We start from the raw sequence: 26,595 nt of genomic DNA, 5'->3' as shown, positions 1-26,595 counted from the left end.
GTCTTGCCCATAACTTAGCCCAGTGTTCTTCATCCACCGGTCCACGAACGGATGCCAGTCCACAAAATAATTCTTTTATTTCCGCCGGTCCATAGGTGTCAAAATGTTGAAGAACACTGATCTAAATCACAACAAACTAACCTAAATAACAATTATTATGAAAAAAAAAAATTTGTAGATCCTCTGTAGGCTTGCAATACTCCTTTATGCATTTCATATAAAGATCACATAAGCCATTCTCCTCATAGGATCCATTTTTAAATAATTTCATGCAATGCTTTATAATAATTGTGAATCCTTAAAATATAACTTATCTCTTTGAGTTGACCATATTATACAGGGAGCGCCTCCACTGACATGACCATGTTTCATAGAATTTTCTTCAGGTCAAGGCTCCCATTGTACAGTTTAGCTCGTTGTTTTTACACTGCGCTCTAGAGTTCTGTGTCCAAAATTTGTGCCTTCCTCACCTTCTTCTGGCCTGCTCCCTCCTCCTTCAGCCGCCTCTCTTTACAAAGCCGTGGGCTGCGGCTTCTATGCATAGCCTGCAGTTGACCCAGAAGCCTTCCCTCTGATGTCAGAAGCTTCCGCCAATGTCAGAGGGAAGGCTTCTGGGTCAGCTGTGGGCTGCGAGTAGGAGCTGCAGCCCACAGCTTTGTGAAGATAAGCAACTGTAGCTGGAAGGAGGGAGACGGCCAGAAGGTAAACATAAACTTCAGACACAGAATGGAAGGAGAGGGCACAAACTTCGGACAGAGGATGGAAGAAAGGAGGGAAAGATGCTGAGGTAGGGAAGGGAATGGAAAGGGAGAATTGGGTGTTTGAGTGAGAAGGAAGGAGAGATGGTGCACATGGGGAAGTGAAGAATGAGGAAAATTGATGGGCATAGGGAGGGAGAGAGAATTACTGGACAAGGTGGTAGGAGAGGAATGAGGTAGAGATGCTTGGGGAAGATAGAAATGAGAGGGAGAAACATTGGATATGGTGGTGAAGAGAGCAGTGGAATGGATGGAAAGGGATGCAAGAGGGGCCTCAAGGAGGTGGAGAAGGTGGGAAGAATGTATCCAAGTTACATACAAATTCAACTTAAGAACGGTTTTAAAAACAGAACTCGTTCTTAACCCGGGGACTGCCTATACTCTTGAAAAGGAGTTTACCCATGATACAAGGAGCCTGCTCACTACAACCCCACTTTCCCTGTACAATACCAAAAGCACCTGGAAGACCACCTAACTGTGTGAGACCTCCTCGCCTCCCATATTTCTCTGTAGTTATGAAAAGCAATTGCTTTCGGATATCTTGCCAAACAACGCCAACATTTTGATTTCATATGGGTAAAATGGCAAAATAGTACTGATCCAGGATCTAATCTAATCTACAATTTGTGAGCCACTCTATGCCTACACAGGTTCAAGGCGACGTACAATTCAAGTGATGATAAAAAGAAAGAAGAATTAAAGAGTTTAGGAGGAGAGGGAGATGGTGAAGAGACTTCTACAGGGAAGAAATGAGACAACATTGGGATTACAGATTACATTGGATGAGGAGGAGATCTTTGAGGTGCAGCAAGCTACTGAAGGTCTTTTAAAAAAAAAAAAATCTTTATTTAATTTTTAATGCCAACAAAAAGTGCAATACAACATAAATACAAATAATAATAATAATCAAATAAGCACTTATAATCAATCAGTATCTATACAAAAATAAAACTCCCTCCCCCATCCAATATTACCATCAGGAATAATACTAAAACAAAAGATAAACCTCCCCCTCCCCCCGGATGTGTGGGTGCTAAAACAGAAAATAAAGATAAAGGACAACTATAACAAATCTACAAAAGACGTCAATGGACCCCAAACTAATTTGAATGTCTTATTATGCCCTAGCATGTCAGCATTCATTTTCTCATACTTATAACGTAAGCATAAGTTCGCCCACCAAAAAGGAAAACCAACGTCCTCTTTTACAAAGCCGCGCTAGTGGCTGCCGCACGGAAACAGCCCCCAAACTTTTTAATTATCTATGGGCTTCAGGGCCGCTAGCACGGCTTTGTAAAAGAGGCCGTAAATGTCAATGTCCTTTATCTACAATGGGTAAGGCAGCAGGAATTAAACACCTCTGCTCCTTCTAGGAGGAATGAGGGCTGTTTGAGCACAGGGAGATTTGGAAAGAGATCCAGATTTATTAGAAACAAGCCATCTTCAGTTCCGAAGGGCAGCGGGACACAGTGGAGAGAAACATAAAAGTACGATGTACGTGAACAGTACCTGCCTCAAAACAAAAAAAAAAAAAAAAGGGAATTTAATTTTTTTTAGCTTAAAACCATAGGATTAGGGATACCAGACATCTGGGGAAAATCTGGACATGCCCTCTTTTTAGAGGACTGTCCGAGTGCCCGGAGGGCTTTCCAAAACTCGGCAGTTTGAGCTCAGGGCCGCATTTGGAGGCCCTCTGTGCATGTGTAGACGTCTATGCGATGATATCACATGCATGTGTGCGTAAGTGTGATCTCATTGCGTCGATGGTTTGTATGGGGGCGTGGCTAGGGGTGGAACAGGGCAGAGCTGAAGGCAAAGCTGAGGCGGGGCCAGGTGTCCTTTTTTTTTTTTAAGGGGAAATCTGGCAACCCTACACAGGATAAAGTGAATGTAAAGCACAGCGACCCAATTGATTTTGGTACTAGAACACTCAAAACCTAGAACACTAAAAACTATTACAAAAAAAAACAGAATCTAAAGCTGTCCTAACTCACAGCGAATTTTTCATACAGCTTTGCCCTAGTCCAGTGGTTCCCAACCCTGTCCTGGAGGACCACAGGCCATTCAGGTTTTCAGGATAGCCCTAATGAATATGTATGGAGCAGATTTGCATGCCTTTCACCTCCATTATATGCAAATCTCTCTCATGCATACACTTCTCCCTCCGTATTTGCGGGGGATACATTCTAGCTATAGCCGTGAATATGGAAAAACCGCGAATATGAATTGTATATGTTAATCGCGTTTTTTTGTAAAAGATAGCGGTTTTGTTACTAAAACCGCGATTAACAAATACAATTCACAATGTTGGTGGAATAACAATATAGGCAAGCAGCGATTCACAATGCTTTGGGCAGGCAAGCAGCAATTCAGAACGCTTTAAGCAGGCAAGCGATTTCCTCTATGCATGCTGGGAAGCAGCGTTTTTCCCTGTGCACGATGTGAACCAGCGATTTTCAGGGTGAAAGTTTTGAAACTTCAATTTTGTAGGAGAAATCATGAAAGCAGAGTGATATTGGTACAAGTTTAACTTTTTTTACATTACAGTACAGCAAAAGGAAAGGAACTTTAATCATGATGTAATTTTGGGGGGGCGCTGAGTCACCCAACGAAAAATCGCGATTACGTGAAACCGCGAGTGCAGAAACCGCAAATACGGAGGGAGAAGTGTATTCATTAGGGTTATCCCAAAAACCCGACTGGCTGGTAGCCTTGCAGGATAGGGTTGTGAAACACTGCCCCAGTCTATAGCTTTTTCCGGGCCTCTGTAGTTATCTCTCTCCCTTTCTTTGCAGCTGTCTGTGTCCCTGAGGCATCTGAGCTTCAAGAGTTCAACAGGAGATAAAGAATAACACCACTTTCCAAAATCAGCTCAAGGAAGGAAGAAAGCCCTGGCTGCAGTTAAAACCTCTCAGCAAAATGGGTGGGGGAGGGGGAAAGAGTGTGAGACATTGAAGAACAAGGAGAAAGTTCAAAAGTAGTATCACTGGTGTTTAGACTGTTACCTTTGAAATGACTGCAGCTTGCTGAGAAAAAGAGAAAAAAAAATCAGTTCTAGAATTAGGAATTACTACAATTCTATGCTATTTCATTCCAGGGACAATTTACCCTCCCCCCTCAATACACACACACACACACTTTTACAAAACCTTGGCATGGTTTTTAGTGATGGCTGCGGCGGTAACAGCTCAGAAAGCTGGAAAAGTGCAGACTTTTTGAGGAAATTTCCTAGCACCAGGTTCTTAGAAGAGGTTAGGCAAATTGGTATTCAAATACAGTGGTATCTCAGAATCCGAAAGCCCCAGATCTCGAACAACTAGGAATCCAAACTTTTTTTTAATTCAATTTTACCCCGGAATCCGAACGCTGCTTTGGAATCTGAACGTACGGGAAATGCAAGCGTTGCTCAGCCCAACGCTTCCCCTCTGACGCAGCTTCCTGTTTCCGCCTGGGAGGGAAGCTTGCAGTTGTCGTTACCGATCTTGCTGCCTCTGCCAGGGGGACCCGATCTTGCTGAGTTTATGGGACCAAAGAACAGATTATTTTCTATAAGTTTCTATTATTTTCAATAAGAAAAATTGTCTCGGAACGCATCGGAGTTCTAGAACGGATTAAGTTCGGATTCCAAGGTACCACTGTAACCTAAAAATACATAAGCCTAATAAAAAATATCAGAAAACAAAATAAAAATGAATCCAATATAAAGAGATATGTATATGTAGTAGGGTGCAGGGGCATGGATGGTTCAGGTCACATGGTCTGGCCGCCCTTTAACTCCAACAACAAAAAAATTGAGATCTTGATCCAGTCTGGTATCTTCAGCTTTCCACTTGCACGACTCAAAAAGTATCAAAGTTTAAATAGTCTCTCCCACCTAGGGAGCTGAGGAAAAATTCAGTAAAACTTGTTTGTCTGTCCAAAGCCTCTTCAGAGTTGCCAGCAACGTCTCTGGGGCCCGGATGGTGTGTGATTTTATTGTATTATTCCTGCTTATTTGTATTTGAGCCTTTGGCTTTTCTGTTCTGCGTGTTGCCCTGTTGTTGTACCCTTTCTAATAAAAATGATTACAAAAAAAAAAATAATAATCCTGTGGGTTGCTGTGGGGCCGATAAACTGTCCAATTTGAAAATGGTGATCGATGTTCAAAGAACTTCACATGCAAATGAGTTTCGCAGAGGTCTGCCGCAAGATCAGTTGTTGGAAAAGCGACTTTGATATATATGCAGAGCCGGCAGGGAAAGCCCAAACAGCTGAGCGGCAGGGGAAGCCCCGAAGCAGCCTCCTGCCGGACGCTGATTAGCGGCTTCGGGGAGTCCTGCTGGCTCAGCTGATTGGGGCTTCGGACAAGCGATCAAGATGAGCCAGCAGGAAGGAGGGCAGCAGCAGCAGGACAAAATGGAGCTGACAGAAGGGGTAGCTGTGCTTAGCAATGTGCTCTTCTGAGCAGGCGCCAGACATAGCTCCTCCCCCTTTTACCAGGGCTGCTCTGCACAAACAGCATACATATAATTTGCATGTTATTGTGCCGAGTATCACACACACGCACAGACACACCAAAAAATCACTCCCAACACAGTATTTATTACCATGTGAGGAAGGAGTAGCCTAGTGGCTAGAGCTACAGCCTCAGTACCCTGAGGTTATGGGGGTTCAAATCCAGCGTTGCTCCTTGTGACCTTGGGCAAGTCATTCAATCCTCCGTTGCCCCAGGTACGTTAGATAAGATTGTGATCCCACCAGATTAGATAGGCAAAGTGCTTGAGTACGTGATTGTAAACATAAGAGCATAAGAACATAAGCATTGCCTCTGCTGGGTAAGACCAGGGGACCATCGTGCCCGGCAGTCCGCTCCCGCGGCGGCCCCCCAGGAAAATTCAAACATCCAGTCTTGGGAGTCGAACCCAGGACTCTTTGGTGCAAGGTAATAAATCATTCCTCTAGTCCACCACTGGACTCATACCGCTTATAGGCGGTATATAAATAACTATAAATGTCACAGCTTTGAGCATTGGTGCCACAGTCTTTCAATGACAATTTCCACTATTAAGGTTCAAGCTACAACTCCCTCCCCCCAAAAAAAAACCAACAGCAGGTTTTAAACGTCACCTGCCCAGCTGCAACTTTTAATTGGAAACAAACACAGTTCATGCATTCTCCTGTGCTGTGCTCTTTTGAATTACTGTTTCCAGTGCACTCAGCTCTCTTCCCCCCCCCCCCCCCCATTTCAGGTACATAAGAACACAAGAATAGCCTTTCACAAAACCTTTCAACTCCATTTATTTATGGTATCTCTGGCTCCTTTATCTATTTATCTATATAGGAGTTCGCAGGGATGAGGACAGAGCTCGTGAGGACAAGACTAAAACTATGTTCCTGTGCCATTCTCTAGGGGCCGTTTTCATTAATATAAATATCATGAAATATAATACATTTTATAATCGGCAAAACTTGATGTCAAAATATATTCTAGAAGTAAAACATATCCTGAAACAAATGGGTTAATCAAATTACTATCTACAAAATAAGAAATTTAAGTTTTATACTAGTTGCATGACATACAATTTTAACTGTATTAGGAGTCGGAATTGGAGTCGGTACATTTTCACCGACTCCACAGCCCTGCTGAATACACCTGCTGGGCTGTGTGTGGGTTTTGAAAGCAATTCTCTTAGGAGGCCCAAGTGTTAATCTGAGGTCCAAGTCATTCTGTTATGATCTTCATCTCCTCCTTTTCTGGGCACTGTTCTCCTTCCTCAGCGTAATCCATCAGCTCTAGTAGGCTTCCCTCCTCATTCTTTTTGTCGTGTGTTTTCTCTCAGAGGAAAGGGGAACCGCCTCTTCTCCTCCCAGCCTCTGTTCTGAGCCAGGGCAACTGGACCTGATCTAAAACCCGCCCTCTCCCCGAGGACTGGCCTCCCCTTTCCTTCCAGGTGGGTGTTGCAGCCTTAGAACCACACCTTTCCTAAAGCCATTTAGGAAAGTCTTGGAAATAAGGAACCTGATGCTCTGATCAGAGTGAGTGATTATTATTATTATTTTTTTTTGCATGTACAAGAAAGTTCTAAGAAAAGAGTGTCTTATGTAAGTCTTTAGACTTTTCTATATTTTTCATATTCTGCTCCAAAAAATAGGAGTCTTTTCACAGATCTACGTAGCATACCTCTGTATATTCAACATGAAAGAATAATTATTGAAATATTGAAAAGGTCATCAAGCAATCAAGGCTTTCTAATTTCTAATGCTTACATTGTCAAAAACCCTGATGATAATACTTGGTGGAATAGTGCTGTTTTCTCTCATTCTTCTTGATAAGATCGTTTAAGGTCTTTTAACGTGGCTAGCGACTGTCTGTGGACTGTAGTCTAAATCTTACTACTGATGTTCTATTGGATTCAGGTTTCTACATTGACTAGGCTACTTGAAGGCACACATTCACTTTCTTCTCATGTTTGCTTTGTGCCAAGGATTACTATTCCACTAAAAGGCAAATCTTCTTCCTAGCTCCATATCTAAGGAAGATGAATGAGTTTTCCTCCAGAATCCATACCCATTCATCTTTTATGCCATCCTCACGAGCCTTCCTGCTCCAGTTGCTGCAAAGCCACCACCATGCATTACTGCTGAAATGGTGTTAGAAGGGTGATATGCTGAATTTGAATTACACAATACACATTACTTAATACTTAGCATTTTGATCACAGTATATCACAAAATTAGAGGCTGAGCCTGGACAAAATGGTGACAGATTACATGTCGGTTCCATTGTGAGACTGCTGCTGAAGGTCATGGCAGCCTTTTTGAGATTTGAGCTTATATGGGTGGGTCGCTCCTGCCCCCCCCTAGATCCCCAATAATATGGTAGGCCTGAGAGGGGGTATGTACATGTGGTTCTGGGAGGGGGCTCGGGCATGAAACAGTGCAGGCTTTATGCTGAATTTATTTTTGAGATATTAAATTATGGATCAACGAAGAGAATGGTTAGATGTTAGGTGCCATTGGCTTGTTCTTGAGTCCTAGTGGCTTGATGAATTGTGGATCTAAAAAGAAACCGTTTTTGTGCTAGTCCAGAAAGGTCTTCCAGTGCCATCCCCATGGTTGTTTTCAATGTGTCCAGCCATCTGATTGCAGGTTGCCCTCTTTGTCTGGTTCCTTTGATCTTCCCAAACATGATGTCCTTCTCCAATGATCTTTCTCTTCTGATGGTGTGACCAAAATAAGATAGTCGTAACTTCATCATTTGGGCTTTGAGTGACATAACCGGTTTGATCTCTTCCAGAATGGATTTGTTAGTTCTTCTGGCAGTCCACGGCATGGCTAAAATGCTTCTCCAGCACCAAAGCTCAAAGGAGTCAATCTTCTTTCTGTCTTGTTTCTATAGTGTCCAGTTTTTGCATCCATAATTGACCAAAGAGAAAATGAGTGCGTGGACGTCTGATCTTCGTTTGGAATGTTATTTCCTTGCCTTTGAATACTTTGTCAAGATCCTTCATTGAAGAGGGACCAAGTGCTATTCTGCTGAGTATTTCCTCCCTGCTAGTTGCTTCTTTGTTTACAAAAGAGCCCAGGAGATAGAATAGAAGTTTGTAAAGGATTTCAATCTAATTCAAGCTCAAAATCGTCATCAATTTCTGTGTTCATGATCTTCGTCTTGTTTATGTTTAGTTCTAATCCCATGTTATGAATTTCGATTTTGACTTTTCTGAGTAGATACAGCATGTCTTCTTTGCTGCTGGTGATGAGCATTGTATCACCTGCATAACGCAGGTTGTTTATATTTCGGCACCAACTTTGAAACTGACACACTCTTTCAAATTTGTTTTTCTGAAGATGGCTTCACCGTTCAGGTTGAACAAGTAAGGTGACAAGCTGCATCCTTGCCTGATGCCATGTTTTATTGAAAAGCAATCAGTGTTGCTATATTCAGTTCTCACTGCAGCTTCTTGATTTTCATATAGGCTCTTTATCGGTTGAGTTATGTGTTTGGGTATTCCCATTTGCCCTAGACTTCTCCACAGTTTATTGTGATCTACACAGTCAAAGGTTTTGCTGTAGTCAATGAAGCAAAAGTATAGGGGCTTTTGTTATTTGGTTAGATGAGTAGAGAGTCACCATGAATAGTCCTTGTCAGCAGTGACATAGAAAGTATATTATACAAGTCACATTTGAAGTTAAATAGAGGGCCGTTTTTGATAGGACATTTTTGTATATTTCCAGCAAAATGTCCAAAGTTGGAAGCGGAGAAACCCATTTTTAAACAGGACATTCAAATATATATATATATATTTTTTTTTTAATCCTCTACTTGGACATCTTGGCTGCCAAAATGTCTAGGCCGCTAGGACGTCTAAATTTATTTGTCATTTTCAACCACAAAAATGTCCAAGTTAGAAACATCCACATCAGCACCATTTAGACATGGGAGGGGCCAGCATTGTAATGGAATGGCCACATAAACATCTTTAAAGTAGTGTGGCACCTTAGAGGGCACTGCTGTGACTTTCACATAAAGGGTGCTAGAAACACATCTCACCATAACCCCCTTATAATTAATGGTTATCCCTCCCAAACTCCCCCAAAACCTACTATACCCACCTGTCTCCCTCGCCAATAGCTCTTATGGATTCTGGTGGGTTTTGGTGGACTCACACACCCCAAAAATATGAATAAAACAGTACTTACCTGTTTCTAGCACAGCAGCATCTGGTATGGGAAAGATTAGCAGAGCAACACACAGATGACTTAAGTAGCCTGGTGGATAGGTTAATGAGCTAAAGAGAGGAGGCCCCAGGCTCATAAGACACTCTAACCACTACATTTAAATGTCATTCTACAAACAATTATATTTAAACCTGCAGAAAGCATTTCTTTGAAGCACTCATTATGTAGGTATACTAGAAAACTACTGGAAAATCTAGTTACAATATTGTAAGTTAAAACACTTACCAATGTTAATTTCGTCATCTGTTTCAGCATCTCCAATGCACTCGAACTGAAAATCCTGAAGTGACTGAGAAAATTTCTGCACTGCCATAGATAGACCTGGAAGAACAGATGTTTCAGATGTTACAGTATAGAAATTTAATACAGTGTGGGATATCCATAGTATAAACGCAATAACTTATCTATCCACACTCAAAAAAATCATTAATTCAGCACCATCCAGTGGTGTAGTAAGGGTAGGGGGCACCCAAGGTGGTGATGCCACCCCATGCCCCTGGCACCCCCCCTGCTCCTTCCTGCCCCAACTCCATGCTCGTGCTCTCCCTTCCCCCCTACCTTGTACCTCTAAACCTTCTAGTGTGAGTAGCTTCTCCAGCATTGCTCCACATGCTAACGTTGGCTTTCCTTCTGACATCATTTCCTGGTCCCGTTACCCAGAAGTGATTCAGAGGGGAACCAGGCTGGAACGAGCAACAGGCAGGAGAAGTTGCTCGCACTAGCAAAGAGGTGTGGGGTGGGGGAGGGATAGCGTGAGCGTGGCAAGGCGGAGAGATGTGGGTGCCCCCACCAACACAATGCCCGGAGCGGTCCACCCCTCCCCCACCTTATTATGCCACTGACCCATCTAATCTTGTACAAATGTACATTTTAAAACAAGCTCATACAGGAACTAAAAATAATCATAGGCGACAACATTCAAAGTACCTTCTTATTTTTAAAACAAAAGTCCAATGCCATTGAACGTATTAACAAAAAAAACTTACCGTTGCCAATTTATCTAAGTATCTTATGCTTACCTAATCCCTGCCGACAACTACCAATTCTCTACAAAGATGGCGGCAACGTTTTTCCATTTAAATAACTGGGGCCGCCCCATCGGCCAGGGCCACGTGATGACGTGAGCTCCAGACATATGGAACCTCCCTTGAATTTCTTATTCACCGTTTAGACTCTTCCCCCACTCACTGTTTCAGATCAAACTAGAGACATCCACTCTAACGCTGTATTAAGCCCATATGGAGATACAGTGTTCAATACATAAATCCATGTTAGATTGAACGAACATAAATCACGGATTAAAACTAAGGTGATACAAGCTCCTATAGTGGAACACTGTATAGCTCAGAATCATGATGCTGGGGAATTAAAATGGAGAGTTATCGATCAGTTAAATTATAGGAGGGAGGGAGTGGTTAATGTAGAGCAATATTTAAACTACAAGGAATAACGCTGGATTTATGTATTGAACACTGTAGTATCTCCATATGGCTTAATACAGAGTTAGACGGAAAAAGATTAGTGAATCGTGTCTTTCCTGCTTTGCATGCTGTTTCCCCTCATTTGAATGTGTGGATTGGAATCGGATTGGCCACGAAGTTAGTGAATCGGGTCGGGGGTCGCAAAGTGGTCGCAAACTGATCGGTACACGATCAGTAAGCTTAGTGAATCTAGCCCAAAGAGGCTGCTTAAAAGATATAGGAAATGTTTAGCTGAAGTTACTTGCTCCTCATGGAGGTTCTACCAGCTAATGAATGAAGGGTTCACATACTTTTTCACACCAGGATAACTGATAATTGAACAACAGCTCACAGTAAACTCTAAACCCGTTTTGCCTGAATAATTTACCATCTTTTCTCTCTCTTCCAAGACTTGGATAAGACTCTAATCATGTTTTTGAGTGTGAATTATAAAAAAGCTACAAGTGCTAATTGTTCAAGGCACTGCAGACTGTTGCCTAGTTTTAAGCTAATGTATTATATTTTTAGTTCATCCTCTTTACAAAGAGGTTGGTTAAAACCTAATGCTATGTTTGTTTCATGCAATAAACTTCAGCCTTCTTCAGTGGCAAAGTATTAGGTAAAATAACAGTGACCCGTCAAATGCACGCACGACCATAGTGCCCCAACAACTGTTCGCAAGAGAAATGCGCGCACTGAATGGGAGGCGACCCATCAAATGCATCCTATCTAGTGCTAGGGTAAGATTTACATCATGATTACAGGAACCCTTTACCTATTTGGATATCTTGAAGGCCTGATTTGCTCATACTCCTCAGGTTTCTGTCCCTTGGGAGGGGCTTGAGGCGCCTGAGCAAATCAGGGCCTTCAAGATATCCACTTATGGCACATTCAGTCACGGGGCGCAATTGTCGTGTCTGCACTTGTCCGTGCACGCAGTTGTCGGGGCACATTTGTCGGAGCGCAATTGTCATGCGCAGATTTGTTGGTATACCAAAATAATGCATGCACTCAAATGGGTTATATGGATGACCTAGTTATGCACCTCTAATCACTAACTATGGTAAAAGAAGCAACAGTAATTTCTCTCAAAGAATATAAATAGATGAAACGGGTCATACATGAAAATTCCTACTTTTTCGAGGCAGCTTTTAACTCCTAACTCCCACCCACTTATAAAGTACCCATGTCTGTTTTATCATTCCCTCTGTGAGGAACTCCCTAACCCCTATTTGTCCTGTTTGTTTCAAGTTTTTATTAATGCTTGATAAATCGCTTATTTAATTTCCTAAGCGATGTACAATTCAAATTAAAAAGTGGACAGTGAATACAATAACATAAATTAAAACTTACAAAGTAAGACACACATGAGTCGTGAGGGGTAGGAGGAAAAAGTTACAATTTCTTTTCAGAGTATGAAAAACATAGAGGGGAAGTTAACACGAGAAAGGGTAAAATTTAAAATATTGAGTCAAAAAATTAAAAATTCTAAATCGGTAAGTCATAGACTAAATGCATCTTTAAAAAGATGTCTGCTTTAATTAGATTGTAAGCTCTATTGAGCAAGGAATGCCTCTTATATGTTAATGTACAACACTATAGAAAAGATAAGTAATAATAGTAATAGCACATAGAACAGAGGTCTGCAAAGAAGTTTTATCTTTGTTGCTGTTTTTAAGAAGAATTGAGTCCCTTTTGCCGATGGTCTAATTCAGGGGTCTCTAAACGTTTCGCCACGAGAGCCACATTGGATACTTCAGCACTTTTCAGCAGGCCGTAGAAGATTAGTCACAGTGCCAGAGCTACCTACAATGCCGCAAATAGTCACTGTCAATCGAGGCCTAACAAGTGCAACGAAATATCGCAAAGTATACAATTACGATTCAGTATTAAATAAAGTTGTGAATAATATTAATATTAACAATGTGGAATATCAGCATATTTTGAACACAATTTTAATGAATGCATTTGAAATCTATCAACATCCCGTTTTTTGGGGTGGGGTTTTTTGTTTGTTGTTTTTTTTTTTGCAAATTCCCATTCGAAAATTAGTCCAATTGGCGCATTTTCGCACAATTCTTCCACGGGTCGGATAAAATCATATAGTGGGCCAGATGTACCATAATTTGGAGACCCCTGGTCTAATTCATCTCTGGTTCCCTGTTAGATGAACCCGCCCAAAGATATAAACTATCCTTCCCCTCTCTACACGGTATTCTCTATGCAGGTAAACTGGGAAAATCTCTTCTCTTCAAAATCACAGGCCTCTGGACCGACCTTACTATCCCGCTGCAGAACCTGGGCTCTCTCCAACTACTCCGCAAGCAACTGAAAACTTGGCTCTTCTCTAACATGTAATTCTATTTTCCCCCTTACTCTTCCATTCTATATATAAGCTCATGTAAACCTTTTCCTTTCTCTTCTTATATTTTAAGTTCTTTTAAACTGTGCCGAGCTCCACTTCCGTGGAGATGATGCGGTATATAAACTTAAGGTTTAGTTTAGTTTAGTGTCAAAACTAACGGGCTAATCCACTCAATAAAAAGATCTAGATGTCATCTTAGATGTCCACTCACTGTACGGCAGCAGCCAAAAAAAAAAAAAAAAGTAAACTGAAAATAATTGAAAATATGACAAAGAATATTATAAAGCCTCTGTATTGCTCTATGTCCATCTCAAACAATATATATCTCAGAATTAGAAAAGGTTCAAAGAAGGGCAACAGAAATGACTTAACAAGATGGAACTCTTCATATGAGGAAAAGAAGAGGTAAGGGCTCTTCAGCTTTGAGAAGAGATGGCTGGGGGGGGGGGGGGGCATGGATAATATGATCGAAGTTTACAAAATCCTGGCATAGAGAAAAGCTAACACAAATCAATTGTTTACGCTTTCAAAAAGCACAAAGACAAGGGTACAGTCCATGAAGTTACATGGGCGAATCTCTTCATAAAAGATCTCACTAAATAATTAAATAAATAGAATAGTACGATACATATTCACTGCTAGGAAATGTGAAAAGAACTTTCTTATTAGAATGTCATAGTGTTTTGGGTTAAGAAACCAATTAAGTGCAATGACGACCATCATGAATCAGATATAGCTCTGAATAACTTCTCAGAAATATTGCAACATTTCAAAACATAATAAAGGAAATCCTGTCTCTACATAGCACTTCTAGAATGCTATAAAAGCAGTTTAAGGAATAACTTTAAAAGGCAAACATGGAAAGTGTTTACAAATATCTGACTTGGTAAGTTGCTCCCATAGGAACATTTTCCTCTTAAATACAATGGCTCAGCCAATCTATGTGCATGTGAAGTAAAGAGGCATCATAACGTGAATGTATTGTAATAGAGAACTATAATAGAGACTGAAAAGTACCTCAAATGGAGTCCTCTAAAAGCCTCAACAGGAGATTGGGAAAATTCACTGCTTATTTCTAGTATAAGCAGCATAAAATCTGTTTTTCACTGTTCGGGATCTTGCCAGGTAGGTGTGACCTGGGTTGGTCACTGTTAATGGACCTTTGGTCTGTCCGGTATGGCAACTCTTTATGTTCTAATCAAAGGAGGATGAACAATGAGAAAATGAAGAAACATAGAAACATTAAAATAAAAATTACAGCAAATAAAGGCAAAAGGGCCCATTCTATTTGCCATCCATATAATCGTTCATCTCTTCCTCCCTCTGAGTGATCCCATATGCCTAACCTATGCTTTCTTGAATTCAGATGCAGTCTTTGTCTCCACCACCTCCACTGGACATCACTCGACACATCCACCACTCTTTCTGTAAAGTGGTTCCTTAGATTTCTTCCGAATCTATCCCCTTTTATCATCATCTTATATCCCCTCATTCCAGAACTTCATTTCAGTTGAGAGAGACCTGCCTCCAGTTCAATTATGGCACAGATATATTTAACTGTCTCAGTCTTATCTCCTCTCTCTCGTCTTTCTTCCAAAGTATACGTATTGACATCTATGAGCCTGTCTCTATATGCTTTTATAATGAAGACCACTAACCATTTTGGAAGCCGCCCTCTGAACAGACTCTCCATCCTGGTTATATCTTTTTGAAGGTGCAGTCTCCAAATTTTGTTATGAGATATTGTAAACCACTTTGAGTCTTCATTGGAGGACAGAGGCAGCACATAAATAATATGAATAGAATAGGATAGTACTCTAGATGGAGCCTCATCAAAAAAACTTATGCAGAGGCACGATCACTTCCTTCTTCCTGTTGGCAATTCCTCTTCCTATGCATCCTTCTGGCTCTGGCCAATGCCAGTGCCCTGTTTGGCTACCTAATGTTCATCAGAAATTATTGCCCCCAAAGTCCCACTCTTCTTTCGAGCACAGAAGAACTCCCTTCCATAAATCGTTCTGCTTCCTTAGGTTTCTGTAGCCCAAGTGTATGATCCTGCTGGTTCTGCTTCCTTAGGTTCCTGTAGCCCAAGTGCATAACACTGCCGGTTCTGCTTCCTTAGGTTTCTGTAACCAAAATGCATGACTCTGCCGGTTCTGCTTCCTTAGGTTTCTGTAACCAAAATGCATGACCCTGCCGGTTCTGCTTCCTTAGGTTTCTATAGCCCAAGTGTATGACTCTGCCGGTTCTGCTTCCTTAGGTTTCTGTAACCAAAGTGCATGACCCTGCCAGTTCTGCTTCCTTAGGTTTCTGTAACCAAAGTTCATGACCCTGTCGGTTCTGCTTCCTTAGGTTTCTATAGCCCAAGTGTATGACTCTGCTGGTTCTGCTTCCTTAGGTTTCTGTAACCCAAGTGCATGACCCTGCCGGTTCTGCTTCCTTAGGTTTCTTTAACCCAAGTGCATGACCCTGCCAGTTCTGCTTTCTTAGGTTTCTGTAACCCAAGTGCATGACCGTGCCGGTTCTGCTTCCTTAGGTTCCTGTAGCCCAAGTGCATAACACTGCTGGTTCTGCTTCATTAGGTTTCTGTAACCAAAGTGCATGACCCTGCCGGTTCTGCTTCCTTAGATTTCTGTAGCCCAAGTGCATGACCTATAGAACATGATGGCAGAAAAGGGCCACGGCCCATCTATTCTGCCCACACTAATGGCCCACCCCCTAACTACCTCCATGAAGAGATCCCACATGCCAATCCAATCTTTTCTTAAAATCTGGCACGCTGCCAGCCTCAAATACCTGCTGTGGAAGATTATTCCAGCGATCAACCACCCTTTCGGTGAAGAAATATTTTCTGGTGTCGCCATGAAATTTCCCACCCCTGATTTTCAACGTAAGCCCTCTTGTTGCCGTGGGTCCTTTAAGGAAAAAGAGATCCTCTTCCACCTCGATACGGCCTGTGACATATTTGAACGTCTCGATCATGTCTCCCCTCTCTCTGCGTTCCTCGAGTGAGTACAGCTGCAACTTACCCAGTCGTTCCTCATACGGGAGAACCTTGAGATCCTGATGGCCATTCGCTGAACCGACTCAACTCTCCGCACATCTTTTTGATAATGCGGCCTCCAGAATTGTACACAGTATTCCAGATGGGGTCTCACCATGGTCTGTACAACGGCATTATGACTTCGGGCTTATGGCTGACGAAACTTCTACGGATACAGCCCATGATTTGTCTAGCCCTGGATGAAGCTTTCTCCACTTGATTGGCAGTCTTCATGTCTTCGCTAATGATCACCCCAAAGTCACGTTCTGCTACAGTCCTTGCTAGGATCTCACCATTTAGGGTGTAAGTCCTGCATGGATTTTTGCCGCCAAGGTGCATGACCTTGCATTTTTTGGCATTGAAATTTAGTTGCCAAGTCTTTGACCAATGCTCCAGCAGGAGTAGGTCCTGCGTCATACTGTCGGGCATTGAGCTTTTCTCGGGCACTGTGCTTTCATCTGTTGTGCAGTTGCCTGCTATATTGCATAGTTTGGCGTCATCGGCGAATAATGTAATTTTACCTCGAAGCCCCTCAGCCAAGTCTCTTATGAAGATGTTAAGTAGGATCGGGACATAGACCGTCGTATCGGAAAGGGTACCGTTTACCACTACCCTCTGAAGTCTACCTCTAAGCCAGTCCCTAACCCATGCGGTTAATGTTTCACCCAGTCCCATCGAACCCATCTTGCTCAATAACCTGCGGTGTGGGACACTATCAAACGTTTTGCTGAAGTCCAAGTACACGACGTCCAGGGACTCCCCTATATCCAGCTTTCTTATTACCCAAAGAAGCTGATCAGATTTGATTGGCAGGACCTTCCCTTCGTAAAATCATGTTGATGGGGATCTCGTAGATTCTCCTCGTTCAGGATCGTATCCAATTGGCGTTTGATTAGTGTTTCCATAAGTTTACTCACTATCGATGTGAGACTCACCGGCCTATAATTCTCAGCCTCCGTCCTGCATCCCTTTTTGTGGAGTGGAATGATGTTAGCCATTTTCCAATCCAATGGGACTCTTCCTGTACTTAGGGAAAGATTGAAGAGTGCAGATAACGGTTCCGCCAGGACGTCACTCAACTCCCTGAGCACCCTGGGGTGTAGTTTGTCCGGTTCCATAGCTTTGTTCACCTTGAGTCTTGATAGCTCCTCATAGACCCTGCTGGGCATAAACTCGAAATTTCGAAACGGGTCTTCTGAGTTTTCCTTCATCGGCAGCTGAGGGCCGGATCCTGGCGCCTCGCAAGTGAAGAACGGGCACAAGTATTCATTTAAAAGTTTGGCTTTGTCGGAGTCCGATTCTACATAGTTCCCGTCGGGTTTCCTAAGGCGTACTATCCCATCTGTTTCTTTTTCTGTCACTAATATACCGGAAGAAGGATTTATCACCCTTCTTGATGTTCTTCGCAAGGTTCTCCTCCATTCGGAGTTTGGCCTCCCTGACTGCCGTTTTGACCGTTTTTGACTTTGCCAGATAGTCTTCATTGGATTCTCGCTTCTCTGATTGTTTGTAGAGGATGAACGCTCTTTTCTTCTTTTTTATGAGGTCTGAGATCTCCACAGAGAACCACTGTGGTCTATTGTTTCTTCGCCGTTTACTTACTGATTTGACATAGCGGTTGGTTGCTTCGTGTAAGGTTGATTTCAGAGTTGACCACATTACCTCTACATTAACTGTTTCGGCATGGTTTTGCAGTGCCCGATGGACGAAATCTCCCATGCTTTCGAAGTTTGTGCCCTTAAAAGTTGAGGACCTTGGTTGATGTGCTTGACTTAATGAAACCTTTCCTGAAGTTGAACCATATCATGTTGTGATCACTGGAGGCCAACGTATCGCCTACCGAGACCTCTGTGACACTTTCTCCGTTAGTGAGTATTAGGTCTAGTATCGCCCGATCCCTAGTGGGCTCTAATACCATTTGTCTGAGTCTCGCTCCCTTTATAGAGGTTAATAGCTTCCTGCTGCCGCTGGTCGTAGCGGAAAGATTGTTCCAATCCACATCAGGCATATTGAAGTCTCCTAACAATATTGTGTCTCCACGCAAAGTGATATTCTCAATGTCTTCGACTAATTCTATATCCATGTCCTCCTGTTGTCTTGGAGGTCTGTATACTACACCAAGATACAGGCATTTGTCCTTCCCCCTAGCCAAATTCACTCAGAGGGATTCCCCGGTGTACTTGACATCTGCGATTTTGGTAACTTTGATGTCCTCTTTAGTGTATAGTGCTACCCCTCCTCCCATTTTGCCCTCTCTGTCCTGCCGAAGTAAGTTGTATCCCGGTATAGCCATATCCCACCCATGGGAGTCCGTGAACCAAGTCTCGGATATCGCCACCACATCTAGGTCGGCGTTCCTCATTTCTGTTTCTAATTCCAGAATCTTATTGCCCAAACTGTGGGCATTAACGTACATAGCCCTCCATACCTTATGTTTGCTATGTCTCTGTGTAGATTTTCCTGCTTGAGCTAATTGGACTCCTATAATACTGTTTGCAATGTGTGTACTTACCTCTGACTCGGAAATGTAGTGTGTACTTACCTCGGACTCAGAAATGGATTGGCAACTTACCTCGCCAAGTTGGTTACTTGCGCCAGCATGTGAGTGGGTACCCTCCCCCAACTTACCTAGTTTAAAGCCCTACGAAGTAGGCGGGCTAGTCGGTGTCCAAAGACGTTCTTTCCCCTTCTGGTCAGGTGAAGTCCATCACGTCCCTGTAGTCCTTGCAGCGCCTCTCCATGGCTCAGGAATTATAAGTTCATCTCCCTGCACCATCCGTGCAGCCAGTCATTTGCTCCTTCCTTAGGTTTCTGTAACCAAAATGCATGACCCTGCCGGTTCTACTTCCTTAGGTTTCTGTAACCAAAGTGCATGAACCTGCCGGTTCTGCTTCCTTATGTTTCTGAAGCCCAAGTGTATGACCCTGCCGGTTCTGCTTCCTTAGGTTTCTGTAGCCCAAGTGCATGACCCTGCCGGTTCTGCTTCCTTAGGTTTCTGTAGCCCAAGTGCATGACCCTGCCGGTTCCGCTTCCTTAGGTTTCAGGAATCCAAAGTTCATCTCCCTGCATCATCCATGCAGCCAGTCGTTTGTCCTATGGATACGATCCTTCCTTAGGTTTCTGTAACCAAAATGCATGACCCTGCTGGTTCTGCTTCCTTATGTTTCTGAAGCCCAAGGGCATGACCCTGCTGGTTCTGCTTCCTTAGGTTTCTGTTGCCCACGTGCATGGCCCTGCATTTGTTTAACATTTATTTGCTTATTTCTGGACCATTGATATAGCTTTGCTAGATCCCTCCTCATGCTATCCACACCATCAGAGGTGTCTTGCCTATTACTGAGTTTTATATCATCTGCAAAGTGGCAAGTTTTAAAAACTATTTCCACCTTTAAGTGATGGACCTAACAGCATCCCATGAGATATTCAACCACTTTCTCCAAGTTCCCCCAGCACAGTTACCCTCCCCCCAACACATTTCTGCATCTCTAGCAAAAGTGCCTTTCAAAAAGAGAGACCAAAGTTCATCTCGTCTACAGTACCCACAGTAACAATGAAGAAACCTTTGGCCCATGAAATGAAACTATACATTAAAGTCACTCTGTGTGTAATTATTGTCCAAGTACCATATAATTTAAACAGTTATGTACCTACTTGCCTCCATTTGATTTGATGACTTCCATATACAGACATCATGAACATGACACCATGTGATTTAAAACCACAGTTGGGGTATTTCCCTCTGTGGCAGCTGGTTTAGTTCTGCTTATGGTAATTATGTATCGCATTCAGATCATGGGACAAGGTCCTAGATACTGTTCTACGGGCTGAAAATAACTCATGCCAACTTGTTGACAAAAATGGAAGAGCACAAAGTAAACACAAAAGAAATAGCTGCCACCACTCCACTTGCACTGTGACAGAAAAACAAAGGGCACCTAATGGTTTGGGATGATGTCATCTTTTGGAAGGCCCGCTCACATCACAACACCGAATGTGGGCCTCATGACCCCATCACAACCCCCAGTTTGGAAGTCCAAGTCTAGAGCTCCTGCACGATCAACGCAAGGCCAAGCCCTTGTTATTTTTCTTGGTACACCAAAACTGAGACATCTCCTTGCAAAGGTACAACAAATCTTTGGAGCAATTTATAGAGACTCTAGCTAAAAGTACATGGAATAAGCTTTGTGATTGACTAACATGTTGCTAAAGAGAACCACACATGCTGCCGAAGAAATTTAAGAGATAATACAGGACAATTAGAACTCTTAGGTTCTAAGCATCATTTATTGACCATTTTGAATGCACACTAACTGACCTCTCTCCCCCCAATGATCTACTGCAGAGCTTCTCCTGGAGGCATACTCCTGGAGGCATACTTTGTCAGTCAGGTTTATAGAATTACCATAATGAATATGCATGCAGTGGCATCATAAAGGGGAGGGCGGTCTGCCCGGGCACGTTAGTGCACACCCCCCTTCCCTACCCCCATACCTCTAGTTGTTCACTGCCGCGAGCAACAACTTTAATGTGTTCCTCAACTGCATCGTCTCTCCTGCTGATGTCACTTCCAGATGCCGCAAGGAGCACGCTGAAGGTCTTGTTGCTCGTGGCGGTGAACAGCTCGTGGTACGGGGGAAGGGAAGAGGGGGCATGCGTGCGGCAGGGGGATATCGAGGAAGGAGCAGGGGGCAGAAATGAGGGTGGGGGAGGGGTACCACTGCCCCAGGGTGCCTCTCACCCTTGCCACGCCATTGCTCGAGATAAATTTGTTTATAGTCGAGATCCATCATATGCAGATCTATCTGATGCGTATTCACTGTGGTGATCCTAAAAACCCAACTGACTAGGTGTGTCTCCAGGAGAAGGTTGAGAAGCATTAATCTACTAGAAACAGTTGACCAAATGTTAGTACAAATGCTTACAGAGGTACTCCATGGTTGCAAATTCCCATTGCAAATTCCCATCCAGTGAATACAGATGGCTACATTTCTGTACAAATATATGCTATGATCAACATTTTGCTCTCCTTGTAGAATCAATCATTCTTTCCAGACTGGACTATTGTAACTCCATCTAAGTCTAAGTCTAACCAAGAAAAATCTTCAAAGACTTCAGCGGATCCAGAACACTGCGGCTAGGTTGATCTTCGCAAAAGCAAATTCGATCATGTTTCCCTGCTTCTGTCAAAACTTCACTGGCTTCCGGTGATTTCTAGGATTCACTTTAAATGTACCTGCCTAATTTTCAAGATCCTACATGGCATTCTTCCTCCCCTAATCCCACTATCCTGGAATTCTTCGAGACCTGACACTACCAGATCCGCCCACAAACTCAAACTATCTTTCCCCTTGTTAAAAGGTGTCATGTATGCAGGGAAATTAGGGAAATCCCTTTTCTTCAAATTCACTGAGCTTTGGAATAACCTCTCTGCCCCGCTGCGGAACCTAGGCTCATTCCAATTCTCCGAAAGCTTCTCAAAACCTGGCTTTTTTCCAAAACGTAAAGCTATCTATTTAAAATGTAAAGCTAGCTATCCACTTCATAACCTCTAATTCTTATTATGTCCTTCCCTCATTTATTGAATTACCTGTAAACCGTGTCGAGCTCTATCTTTATGGAGATGATGCGGTATACAAACTTAAGGTTTAGTTTAGTTTTAGTTTAATTTAGCTATTCAAATTTTATATGCTACCTTTCTGAACAAAACAAAATGTTACAAATAAAATTTTGTTTACTCGGTCTCCCAAGAATTATTTGGATTTATTCTTGTTGCTTATTTTCATATTGCTGCTGCTCATGTGGGTGAATTCCTCTTACAAATTAGTAATACTTCTAGGGAGCTTTGCAGATCTCATTTCTGAACGGTGAGAAATTAAAAACAGTTTGACCTTGCAGCAAATTTAGCACTCACGTTTCACCAAGATGCATGAAATTGATCTCAAGCATATTCATCGTTGTGGCCCTCGAGGACAAATGATTGCCCACCCCCATTTGATCCAGTGAAGCGCAACCGAGTCCAGAGTAGACTTTTGTGGTCTTCCTCTTGGCCTTTGTCCAATAGGTTCTTGCCAATGTAACCTCTTTTTCTCCTTTCCAATTTCTATATCACAGCTGCATTTTCCCCATCTTTTCCTTGATATCAGCCACTTTACTAAATAAATATTATCTGAAATACATGTTGAAAAATAGTGAACATATTGCAGCTTTTCCTAAGAGCTGCCTTTCATTGAACTCTTATCTTTAAGAAGGCTATAGTCCCCTGTTAAATCAAGGTAAGCTAAGAACGATATATTCATTTTGTTCTTTTCTACAAAAAGCATCACATGCAGGAAAATTATCCAAAGCCCGAAACATGCTGTATGATCAATAGTGTCCCACTGAGAAATGCTGGGCTACAGCAGCTGCTCCAAGTATTACACTCAATTTGATTCTAAGTAGAACAAGTCACAGTGGGAAGTTTTCCACCCAGCACATTGTGAAGGTAGCATCTGGTAATGTGATTAAGCTTTATAAAATATTAGAGTTTAAAATGTAAAATACAAAGACTGTGAAACTTGGCTACCTTAGGCTCTGGGCATCATTTATCAAAGAAATTCAAGTGAAAGGACAGAAAGTCAACTCCAGTGCTTAGCAGAAGTATACCAGCAACTTCTAAACTAAACTAAACTAAAGCTTAACTTTGTAATCCAAGTCATCATTCTGAGAAGGCTTTCTACTCAGCTGTACAGTATTCCCACTTTTATAAATACACTGATTTTAGAGCTCAGGTTTTGTCTAAGCATGGTTTCTACGAACATGATTCAGTGCTGGTTTGGTTTTAAATACAACTGCACCAGAAAAAGATAGTTTTATGTAGACTGCCGTGTTAAAGAAAAGGGACGATACAAGGAGGTTCATCTCTCCACTGTGCTTTACTGTTAAAAATGGTTTCAAAATGAGTCAGAGAGAGGGTAAATGTATTCCCAAGAAGCCCTGTATTTTAAAGAAACAGCGTGGGAATGTAAAGACGGGTCCTTTGGTTATGTAATCCTACATGACATCGAAGGCACAGAGCAAAAAAAAACTGTGATAACGACTATTAATCATCTTTTTGAGATCTCTCATCATAATTAGAGAGAGTCAGTTCGGAAAAAAAAAAAAATCCATGTTCACTCACCACAGGCAAATTAATTCCTTGCAAAATTTGGCCCTGTCAAAGCCCACTAGGCCAGTGACATGTGAATAAGGCCCAAGCAGGATAACACAGAGGGGGGGGGGAAGAAAAGAAGAGTTAGGAGTTAAGGGAAGGATATAGAATGGTAGAATGGATCTGTATGTTAACAAGGAAGGAATGTATTCACCTGCCTGCTTCCTATAAAGTTACTGGGTTGGTGGAATACATAAGAGCTATGTATCGTCCCTGGCAAGCAAATACTGGAGGAAATTTCTAATCTCTGCACCCCTACTCTGAAACACCTTTAGTTGCAAATGAGGGGACACCAAGTTCCTGGTCAAGATGTAGGCAGCCACTAAGGTAGGATTTCCAAAACTTGTCTAGCAAGGGCTAGACAAGAAAACAGGACTTGTACAAAGTAACTTTACTACCACCTTGCCTTCAAGAAGTGAGTCCAACATAAGTGAACAAACAGGTACGAGATCCAAGGAACATGATAAGGTACTAGAACCTATCAAGAAGGGCATCAGAAACAAGACAAGAACACCGAGGCATTGAGAAGTGAAACCAAGACAGGAGCACAAGCAAAGCATAAACAACAAGAACGCTGGAGAAGACAAGAACTCAAGATAGGGTACACAAGACAGAAACAATGACCCAAAGAGGAACATACTTGGCTTAGTCTCCACTGGGTCATCAAAATACATAAACTAGAAATATAACACAAGCAGGCTGATGAAAGCTGATCAGCCCCTGGTGGGCCCTCTTACAGATTTAATAGATCTTTAGAGATAGGCGAGATTCCGCAGGATTAGAGATGAATGGATGTGGTCCCTTTTCACAAAAGCAGGGACAGAGAAGAAGTGGGAAGCTACAGGCTGATAGGCCGCATGTCAGCAGTAGGAAAAATGATAGTGTTGCTGCTGAAGGAAGAGAGTTAATTTTCTTCAGTGGGTTGCAGGATGTCACCATGGTTTCACCAAAGGAAATTCCTACCAAACACATATGATTTCTTTGACTAGGTGACCAACAAATTGGATCAAGGACAAGCACAAGATGTAATCTACTTGGGTTTCAGCAAAGCCTTTGATACAGCTTCAAGACTAATGAATAAGATGAGAGGGCTGAACTTAGGACCCAAAGTGGTGAACTGGATTGGAAACAGGCTGATCAACAAGTGACAGAGGGTAATGGTAAATGGAATTCAGTTGCAGTAAAGGAAGGTGAGTAGTGGAATGCCTTGGGGTCAAGTATTGGAGCCAATTCTGTTTAATATATTTGTGAGAGACATTGCTGAACTATTAGAAAGAAAAGCTTTCCTTTTTACGGATGACACCACGATCACCACCAGAGTAGAGATACCCTGGAGAAAGTAGAACTCATGAGAAGAGATCTCCAAAAATTAAAAGAATGGTCAAAGGTCTGACAGTAAATGTGAAGAAGTACAGAGTGATGCCCTTGGGGTGCAGAAATACAAAGGAAATGTATCAGATGGGAGGGAGAGATTGATAAGCACAGCTTAGGAGAGGAACCTTGAGGAGGTTGTGTCAGAGGATTTCAAAGTGACAAACAATTTGACAAGGTGATGGCCACTGCCTGCAGAAGAAAGGATGTGTTTATGCCCCTATACAAATCATTGATGAGGCCCCACTTGTAATCAATTTGGGGGGCCTTGCGTAGCTAAAAAGATGTAAAAAAACGAAGCGGTTCAGAGAAAAGTGACAAAAATGGTATGAGTTTTGAGCCACAAGATGTATGAAGATAGACTTGGTGACATGAAAATATCTACCCTGGATGAAAGGAGAAATAGGGATATGATACGATACATACTTTGAAATATTTGAAATGTATTAATATACTTACAAACCTTTTCCAGAGACAGAAAAGCAGTAGAATTAGAGGACATGAATTCAGGTTGCAGGGGGACCAACTCAGGAATAAAACACCAGAAGTAATTTTTCATGGAGAGGGAAGTGGATACCTGGAATGCCCTCCTGCGGGAGATGGTGGAGATGAAAATGGTAACAGAATTTTTTTCAAATGTGTGGGATAAACACAAAAGAAACCTGCATGGAAAGACTAGAACCCAACAAACTTAACGGTGCTTAGGTGCCAACTCCAGTAATTGGGAAATAAAGCCAGTGCCAGGCAGACTTCCACAGTCCGTGCCCTGATCGTGACTGGAGAGACTTGGACGGGCTGGAGTGGGGCTTTGCTAACAGCTTCAGGAGTTGGAAAACGACGCCAGTAGGGGGCAGGCTTCTACAATCTGTGCTCTGAAAATGGCATGGACAAATCAAGAGCAACTATGCATATAGCTGAATACCGGGGGGGTTGGGGGTGGGGGAACAGATTTCAGGAAGCGGATGACAAAAGCATTAATAGAATTTGGCAAGCGCCTCAGGAGGGCAAAATCATTCCCAAAGAATATTGTGAGTAGGGAATGGGGAAACAAGAGTACTTATAGTGGAGTTTCTGATAGAGAATGACACGGTGACAAAATTCATCACCATTCCCGTCTCTGCGGATAACCGCGGGAAACCATCTTCATGTCATTCTTTAAGGAGAGAGGGAAGAATCAGAGTATGAATGACCACAACCACTGACCCACAAGCTTTGCTTTGAAGAATGCTAGTGTAGAAGGACTGAGGTTGAAATAGACACTCGAAAATGACATGAGATTATTTCCCGCGGTTATCCGCGGGGACGGGAACGGTGAGGAATTTTGTCACCGTGTCATTCTCTATTTCTGTAGACTATAAGATAAATAAAAATATATATATATTTTTCTCCATTTAGTTTACAATATGATTCAACAGAGCAATCTGCTTCTGAGCTTCACTGTTTCAGGAAAACACACTAAATTTACATAATCACAAAAACACAAGCTATGTTTTATCCATTGAACGTCCCTAAGAGGCCAATAATCAGTCACCTGTGTTTGAGCACAGTTAACTGGCCAACTCAGCCCAGTTAATTTAATCTGGCTATTCATCATGTCTTCATCCTATATAATAGAAACATAGAAACATAGAAAGATGACGGCAGAAAAGGGCTATAGCCCATCAAGTCTACCCACCCTACTGACCCTTCCTCTT

At 42.4% G+C, this 26,595-nt stretch overlaps 1 protein-coding gene across 1 annotated transcript in view; it reads right to left on the bottom strand.

The window, feature by feature from the left end:
* Window positions 1–26,595, bottom strand: part of ARHGAP42 (Rho GTPase activating protein 42) — a 359,221-nt gene that overhangs the window by 242,737 nt on the left and 89,889 nt on the right. The window contains exon 2 of the mRNA XM_033949795.1: window positions 9,702–9,797. Coding sequence (XP_033805686.1) covers window positions 9,702–9,797 — 96 coding nt within the window. The remainder of the gene's footprint in view (window positions 1–9,701; window positions 9,798–26,595) is intronic.

Source organism: Geotrypetes seraphini, chromosome 6, assembly GCF_902459505.1.
Source record: "Geotrypetes seraphini chromosome 6, aGeoSer1.1, whole genome shotgun sequence".
NCBI classification, from domain to species: Eukaryota; Metazoa; Chordata; class Amphibia; order Gymnophiona; family Dermophiidae; genus Geotrypetes; species Geotrypetes seraphini.
The sequence above is the reverse complement of the archived record's forward strand: the minus strand, read 5'-3'. Positions and strand labels throughout refer to the sequence as shown.